This window comes from Poecile atricapillus, chromosome 37 (assembly GCF_030490865.1).
Source record: "Poecile atricapillus isolate bPoeAtr1 chromosome 37, bPoeAtr1.hap1, whole genome shotgun sequence".
Classification (NCBI taxonomy): Eukaryota; Metazoa; Chordata; class Aves; order Passeriformes; family Paridae; genus Poecile; species Poecile atricapillus.
In genome coordinates this window covers 3,132,659-3,141,283 of record NC_081285.1, presented here as the reverse complement: position 1 = coordinate 3,141,283, position 8,625 = coordinate 3,132,659, and the positions used below count along the sequence as shown (strand labels likewise).

General features: G+C 64.0%; 1 protein-coding gene and 1 long non-coding RNA gene across 2 annotated transcripts; both read right to left on the bottom strand.

The window, feature by feature from the left end:
- Positions 1 to 232: 232 nt before the first annotated feature.
- On the bottom strand, positions 233 to 8,451 carry LOC131591140 (red-sensitive opsin). The gene is made up of 6 exons (XM_058861618.1): positions 8,274 to 8,451; positions 6,261 to 6,557; positions 4,478 to 4,646; positions 3,513 to 3,678; positions 2,514 to 2,753; positions 233 to 346 (listed from the first exon to the last, which is right to left on the bottom strand). The coding sequence occupies exons 1-6, from the start codon at positions 8,383 to 8,385 to the stop codon at positions 233 to 235; spliced, it is 1,098 nt and encodes a 365-aa protein (XP_058717601.1). The 5' UTR covers positions 8,386 to 8,451.
- On the bottom strand, positions 1,502 to 2,003 carry LOC131591141 (uncharacterized). Its single transcript, XR_009280266.1, has 3 exons — positions 1,954 to 2,003; positions 1,834 to 1,853; positions 1,502 to 1,693 (listed from the first exon to the last, which is right to left on the bottom strand). It is a non-coding gene; the product is annotated as an uncharacterized LOC131591141 (long non-coding RNA).
- Positions 8,452 to 8,625: the final 174 nt, after the last annotated feature.

Below are 8,625 nucleotides of genomic sequence, written 5' to 3'. Positions count from 1 at the left end.
GGACATTGGTGACATTGGTGACATTGGGGACCCCCGGGGAGGGGACATTGGTGACATTGGTGACATTGGTGACCCCCGGGGCTGTTGGGGACCCCCGGGGAGGTGACATTGGTGACATTGGTGACATTGGGGACCCGCGGGGACACGCTGGCCGGCGGCGGGAGGTGACAGCGGGCGGGACGCGTGTCCGGGAGGTACAAAGCTTTATTGGGGAGGGGGGCGGCGGGGGTCCCTAGGCGGGGGACACGGAGGAGTTGGAGACCGAGGAGACCTCGGTGCGCGAGGTGGAGACCTCGGAGCCATCGTCCACCTTCTTGCCAAAGAGCTGCAGGATGCAGTTCCGGAACTGCGGGGACACACCGACACACCGACACACGGACACGGGGACAGACGGACACCGGGGACAGGGACAGACGGACAGACGGACACCGGGGACACACGGACAGACGGACAGACGGACACACGGACACCGACAGGGACACACGGACACACGGACACACGGACACCGGGGACAGACGGACACCGGGGACAGAAGGACAGACGGACACCGACAGGGACACACGGACACACGGACACACGGACACCGGGGACAGGGACAGACGGACAGGGGACACACGGGACACACGGACACCGGGGACAGACGGACACACGGACAGACGGACACCGGGGACACACGGACACACGGACACCGGGGACACACGGACACCGGGGACAGGGGACACACGGACACACGGACACACGGACACCGGGGACACACGGACACCGGGGACACACGGACACCGGGGACACACGGACAGACGGACAGAGGGAGAGGGGACAGGGGGGAAGGGGGGACAGACGGACATGGGCCAGACGGGGACAGACGGACACCGGACAGACGGACACCGGACAGACAGGGGGACAGACAGACACGGGACACACGGACACCGGGGACAGACGGACACACGGACAGACAGGGGGACAGACGGACACGGGGGACAGGGACAGACGGACACCGGACACACGGACAGACGGACACGGGGAACAGACGGACACCGGACACACGGGCAGGGGGGACAGACGGACAAACGGACACAGGACAGACGGACACGGGGGACAGGAGGGACAGACGGGCACCGGACAGACGGACACGGGGGACAGACGGACAGGAGGGACAGACGGACACGGGGGACAGGAGGGACAGACGGGCAGGAGGGACAGACAGGGGGACAGACGGTCACGGGGAACAGACGGACAGGAGGGACAGACGGACACGGGACAGACAGGGGGACAGACGGACACGGGGAACAGGCGGGCACGGGGAACAGATGGACACGGGAGACAGACGGACACGGGACAGGGACAGACGGGGACAGACGGACACCAGACAGACGGTCACGGGGAACAGACGGACACGGGACAGACGGACAGGAGGGACAGACGGACACGGGACAGACACGGGGGACAGATAGGGGGACAGCGGACAGAGGGGACAGGGACAGACGGACCGGGGGGACAGACGGGGGGACACAGGGGACAGGAGGGACATGGGACACACCAGGGACAGGGGGACAGGGACAGACAGGGGGACAGAGGGGACAGACAAGGGGACAGACAGGGGACACCAGGTCAGCCAGAGCCCCACATCGGGGGTCCCGCGCAGGTGACACCGGGGGGACAGGTGGAGCTGCTGGTGGCAGCTGCTCCGTGTCACCTGTCCCTGCTCTGTGTCACCTGTCCCTGTTCTGTATCACCTGTCCGTGTTCTGTGTCACCTGTCCCTCTTCTGTGTCACCTGTTCCCATTCTGTGTCACCTGTCCCTGTTCTGTGTCACCTGTCCCTGTTCTGTGTCACCTGTTCCCATTCTGTGTCACCTGTCCTTGCTCTGTGTCACCTGTCCCTGCTCTGTGCCACCTGTCCCTGCTCTGTGTCACCTGTCCCTGTTCTGTGTCACCTGTCCCCATTCTGGGTCACCTGTCCCTGCTCTGTGTCACCTGTTCCTGTTCTGTGTCACCTGTCCCTGCTCTATCCTGGCTCTCTCCAGGTGTACCCAGGTGTCCCCAGGTGTCCCCAGGTGCGTCCCTCACCTGTCTGTTCATGAAGACGTAGATGATGGGGTTGTAGATGGTGACCCATAACCCATAACCCCATACCCTGAGGTGTCCCCAGGTGCTCTCAGCTGTCCCCAGGTGTGTCCCCAGGTGTGTTCCCAGGTACCCAAAGCTCACCTGTCTGTTCATGAAGACGTAGATGATGGGGTTGTAGATGGTGACCCATAACCCATAACCCCATACCCTGAGGTGTCCCCAGGTGCTCTCAGCTGTCCCCAGGTGTGTCCCCAGGTGTGTTCCCAGGTACCCAAAGCTCACCTGTCTGTTCATGAAGACGTAGATGATGGGGTTGTAGATGGTGACCCATAACCCCATGTCCCATAACCCCATACCCTGAGATGTCCCCAGGTGCTCTCAGCTGTCCCCAGGTGTCCCCAGGTGTCCCCAGGTGTCCCCAGGTGTCCCCAGGTACCCAAAGCTCACCTGTCTGTTCATGAAGACGTAGATGATGGGGTTGTAGATGGTGGCGCTCTTGGCGAAGAAGGCGGGCAGGGCGGCGGTGAGCGGGTGGAAGGCGTAGCCGGGGTTGGCGGCGGCGAAGCAGGCGAAGATGGTGTAGGGCCCCCAGCAGAAGCAGTAGGCCAGGATCATCACCACCACCATGCGCGACACCTCCTTCTCCGCCTTCTGCGTCGACTCCGACTCCTTCTGCTGCGCCGCCACCTGCACGGGGGGAGAGGGGGGTTATGGGGGGCTGGGGGGGGCTGGGGGGGGGCTGGGGGGGGGTTAAAGGGGTTCTGGAGGGGTGCTGGGGGGTTAGAGGGGGGCTGGGGGGGTGCTGGGAGGGGTTAAAGGGGCTCTGGGGGGGTTAAAACGGGTTAAAGGGGGTCCTGGGGGGGTTACAGGGGTCCTGGGGGGTTAAAGGGGTCCTGGGGAGGTCCTGGGGGGGTTACAGGGGGTCCTGGGGGGTTAAAGGGGGTCCTGGGGGGTTACAGGGGGTCTGGGAGGGTCCTGGGGTCACCCTGGGGGGTGCTGAGGGGGTTACAGGGGGGCTGGGAGGGGTCCTGGGGGGGTTAAAGGGGTCCTGGGGGGGTTACAGGGGGTCTGGGGGGGGGTCCTGGGGGATATTTGGGTTTTTGTTTCTCAGTCCAGGATTTTTCCTGGGGTTTTTTTCAGTTCAGGAATTTTGGGGAGGGGGATTTTTCACTCCGGGATTTTTTCCCGGGGGGGGGTTTAGGTCCGGGATTTTTGGGGAGGGGCTTTTTAGGTCCGGGATTTTTGGGGAGGGGGATTTTTCACTCTGGAATTTTTCCCGGGGGGGTTTTTTAGGTCCGGGATTTTTGGGGAGGAGTTTTTTGAGTCTGGGATTTTTCCCGGAGGGGTTTTTTAGGTCCGGGATTTTTGGGGAAGGGGATTTTAGGTCCGGAATTTTTCCCGGGGGGGTTTTTTAGGTCCGGGATTTTTGGGGAGGGGTCTCCTCACCGCACGGATGGCCAGCCACACTTGCAGGTAGCAGAAGATGATGACGGCCAGCGGGAAGAAGCAGCAGGTGACCATCAGGACCACCATGTAGGACTGGACCCCCGGGTCGGTGCTGCCGCTGAACACGTCGGGCCCGCACGAGGTCTTCAGCCCGTGGGGCCAGTACCTGCCCGGGGGGGACATCGGGGGGGCTCGGGTGACAAAAGGGACCCCAAAAACTCCTCGGGAAAGCCCCGGAGCCGGGGGACCCCCGGGATAGTCCTGGGGACCCTCCTGGAGCTGTTTTTGGGGACACCCGGGGACACCCTGGGTCACCCCCAGACCCATCCTGAGGAGCTCAGGGTCACCCCCGTGGGGTCAGTACCTGCCCAGGGGGGTTCGGGTGACAAAAGGGACCCCCAAAACTCCTCGTGAAAGCTCCGGGTCCTGGGGACCCCCTGGATCACCCCCAGACCCTTCCGGGGGACCCCTGGGATAGTCCTGGGGCTGTTTTTGGGGACACCTGGGGACACCTGGGCCACCCTCGGGGGTCGGTACCTGCCCGGGGGAGCTCAGGTGACAAAAGGGACCCCCCAAAAACTCCTCAGGAAAGCTCCGGGTCCTGGGGACCCCCGGGAACCTCGGGGTCACCCCAAACACCCCCTGGGGACACCCCCAGACCCCTCCCCAGGGCCCGGAGACCCCTCCCCACCTGCTCCAGCCGAATCCTGGATCAGATCCAGGAGGAGAGGACCCCGGCCCGGACCCCTCCCCACACCTTGGGGACACCCTGGGGACACCCCCAGACCCCTCCCCAGGGTCCGGAGACCCCTCCCCACCTGCTCCAGCCGAAGATGGGGGGCGCGGTCCAGGCGCAGGACCAGATCCAGGAGAAGAGGACCCCAGCCCGGACCCCTCCCCACACCTTGGGGACACCCCGGGGACACCCCCAGACCCCTCCCCAGGGCCCGGAGACCCCTCCCCACCTGCTCCAGCCGAAGATGGGGGGCGCGGTCCAGGCGCAGGACCAGATCCAGGAGAAGAGGACCCCGGCCACCGCCAGCTTCCCGTCGAACTTGATGTTCCCGAAGGGTTTGCAGACCACGAACCAGCGCTCCCAGGAGATGATGGCCAGGGACCAGAGCGCCGTGATGCCTGCGGGGGGGTTGGGGTGCGTGTGGGGCTGCCCCATAGCGCCCGGACCCACTGAGCCCCATAGGACACGGCCCCATAGGGCTGGAACCCATTGAACCCCATAGGGAACCCATTGAACCCCATAGAGAACCCATCAAACCCCATAGAGAACCCATCGAACCCCATAGAGAACCCATCGAACCCCATAGGGAACCCCCGGCTCTGTGGGGTGTGTGGGCAGTGCTGGGATGTCTGGGGGGGTTTGGGGTGCGTGTGGGGCTGCCCCATAGCGCCCGGACCCACTGAGCCCCATAGAGCACGGCCCCATAGGGCTGGAACCCATTGAACCCCATAGGGAACCCATCAAACCCCATAGGGAACCCCCGGCTCTATGGGGGGTGTGGGCAGTGCTGGGATGTCTGGGGGGGTTGGGGTGCGTGTGGGGCTGCCCCATAGCGCCCAGACCCATAGAGAGTCCTTGACCCACATCCCTGACCCAGATCCCTGACCCACATCCCACCCCCCAGATCCCTGACCCACATCCCTGACCCTGAGCCCAGCCCTACATCCGTGACCCACATCTCAGCCCCATATCCCTGACCCACACCCTTGACCCACATCCCACCCCCCACATCCCTGACCCACACCCCTGACCCACATCTGTGACCCACCCCACACCCCAAAACTCTGTTTCAAACTGCCCCCAAGCACTGACCCCACACCCCCCACACCCCCAGACTGACCCCACAACCTGAGTGACCACAACTCCACACCCCACACCCCCAGACTGACCCCACACCCCCAGACTGACCACAACCCCACCCCCCACACCCAGACTGACCGTACACCCCGACTGACCACAGGCGCTGACCCCACACCCCCCACACCCCCAGACTGACCCCACACCCCCAGACTGACCCCACACCTCCAGACTGACCCCACACCCCCAGACTGACCCCACACCCCCAGACTGACCACAGGCACTGACCCCACACCCCCCACACCCCCAGACTGACCCCACACCCCCAGACTGACCCCACACCTCCAGACTGACCCCACACCCCCAGACTGACCCCACACCTCCAGACTGACCCCACACCCCCAGACTGACCCCACACCTCCAGACTGACCCCACACCTCCAGACTGACCCCACACCCCCAGACTGACCCCACACCCCCAGACTGACCACAGGCACTGACCCCACACCCCCCACACCCCCAGACTGACCCCACACCCCCAGACTGACCCCACACCCCCAGACTGACCACAGGCACTGACCCCACACCCCCCACACCCCCAGACTGACCCCACACCCTGACTGACCCCAACCCCCCAACCCCACACCCCGACTGACCCCAACCCCACACCCCACACCCCATATCCTTGTCCCACTGACCCCACACCCCCAGACTGACCCCACACCCCCAGACTGACCCCACACCCCCAGACTGACCACGACCCCACACCCCCCACACCCCAACTGACCACAACCCCACACCCCGACTGACCACAGGCGCTGACCCCACACCCCCAGACTGACCCCACACCCCCAGACTGACCACAGGCACTGACCCCACACCCCCAGACTGACCCCACACCCCCAGACTGACCACAACCCCCCAACCCCGACTGACCACAGGCGCTGACGGTGTAGCCCTCGATGACGCACATGGGGTGGCCGAGGATGAAGTAGCCGAAGATCTGGTTGACCACGCTGATGGTGCTGGCGATCACCGTCTCGCCCAGGTCGGCCACGGCCAGGTTGACCAGGATCCAGTTCAGGGGGTGCCGCAGCTTCTTGAACTTGGCGGTGGCCACCAGCACCAGCCCGTTGGTGAACACCGAGGCGATGACCACGAAGATCATCCACAGCGACGTCAGGTTGTACACCCAGCGCGGGGCGATGTGGTAGTTGGGACCCTCGAAGGGACCTGGGGGGACGGCGTGGGGTCACCCCAGTGTGTCCAGGGGTCACCTCCAGTCCCCAAGGGTCACCTCCTGTCCCCTCGGGTCATCTCCTGTCCCCAAGGGTCACCCCTGTGTGTCCAGGAGTCACCCCCATGTGTCCAGGAGTCACCCCCGTGTGCCCAGGGGACACCCCTGTGTCCCCAAGGGTCACCTCCCGTCCCCTCGGGTCACCCCAGTGTGTCCAGGGGTCATCTCCTGTCCCCAAGGGTCACCCCTGTGCGTCCAGGAGTCACCCCTGTGTCCCCAAGGGTCACCCCAGTGTGTCCAGGGGTCACCCCCCTGTGCTTGACGGTCACCCCCGTGTGCCTGAGGGTCACCTCCTGTCCCTTCGGGTCACTCTCGTGTGCCCAGGGTCACCCCCGTGTGTCCAGGAGTCACCCCCATGTCCCCAAGGGTCACCCCCATGTCCCCAAGGGTCACCTCCTGTCCCCTTGTGGCTATTGTGGTTGGTTGGTGACCCCAAAATTCCTCAGAACTCCTCAAAACTCCTCCTCAAGACTCCTCAAAACTCCTCAAAATGCACCCTCTGTGTCCCCAAGGGTCACCTCCTGTCCCTAAGGGTCACCCCCTGTCCCCTCAGGTCACCCCCATGTCCCCCTCGAGCCCGCTGAGGTTGGTTCTTGACCCCAAAACTCCTCAAAACTCCTCAAAATTTCCCCAAGCCCCCTCCCCTGATGTCTCCCGATGTCCCCAAGTGTCCCCCGATGTCCCCTCATGTCCCTTTGTGCCTCTCTGTGTCCCCAATGTCCCCACCATCCTCACTCCACTCATCTCTACCATTGGCGCACTGACCCCAAAACCCCTCAAAACTCCCCAAAATTCCCCCAAACCCACCCCTAGACCCCTCCCCCGATGTCCCCAAGTGTCCTCTCGATGTCCCCAAATGTCCCCTCGATGTCCCTTCGTGCCTCTCTGTGTCCCCAAGATCCCAAATATCTTCACCGCGCTCATCTCTACCATTGGCGCACCGACCCCAAAACCCCCAAAATTCCCTCAAAACTCCCCAAAATTCCCCCAAACCCACCCCGAGCCCCCTCCCCCGATGTCCCTCGCTGTCCCCAAATGTCCTCTCGATGTCCCCAAATGTCCCCCGATGTCCCTTTGTGCCTCTCTGTGTCCTCAAGATCTCAAATACCCTCACCATGCTCATCTCTACCATTGCTGCACCTTGACCGCCGACCCCAAAACCCCCCAAAATTCCCCCAAAACCCCCAAAATTCTCCCAAAACCCACCCCGAGCCCCCTCCCCTGCTGTCCCCAAGTGTCCCCCGATGTCCCCAAGTGTCCCTTCGTGCCTCTCTGTGTCCCCACGATCCTCACCGCGCTCATCTCTACCATTGGCGCACCGACCCCAAAACCCCCAAAACCCCCCAAAATTCCCCCAAAACCCCCCAAAATTCCCCCAAACCCACCCTGTGCCCCCTCCCCCGCTGTCCCCCGCTGTCCCCCGCTGTCCCCAAATGTCCCCCGATGTCCCCAAGTGTCCCCAAATGTCCCTCGATGTCCCTTCGTGCCTCTCTGTGTCCCCACGATCCTCACTGCGCTCATCTCTACCATTGGCGCACCGACCCCAAAACCCCCAAAATTCCCCCAAAACCCCCCAAAATTCCCCCAAAACCCACCCCGCGCCCCCTCCCCCGCTGTCCCCGCGGTGTCCCCGCGGTGTCCCCGAGCCTCACCGCGCGTGTTGTTGCTGTTGGTGTAGGTGAAGATGCTGTCGCGCGTGGTGTCATCGTCGTCGTGTCGCCGGCGGGCGGCGAAAACCGCCCCGTCCCAAACAGCCGTGGCCATTGTCCCCAAAGTGCCACCAGCGCCACTGCCCCGGCCACCCGACCCCCCTGCTCTTATAGACCCCTCCCCCCGCCCCCGGATTAACCCCAAACCCCCCCAAAATTAAAATCCCCCCCTCGTGCCTGAGCCCTTAATTGGGGCGGTGAGGATGAGGGGGGGGCGCGGCCCGGGCTCACCTGAGCAGCCGGGGTGAGCTGATGGGATTCTGCCTTAATCCCCCCGCTGCTTCCTGGGCTCTGC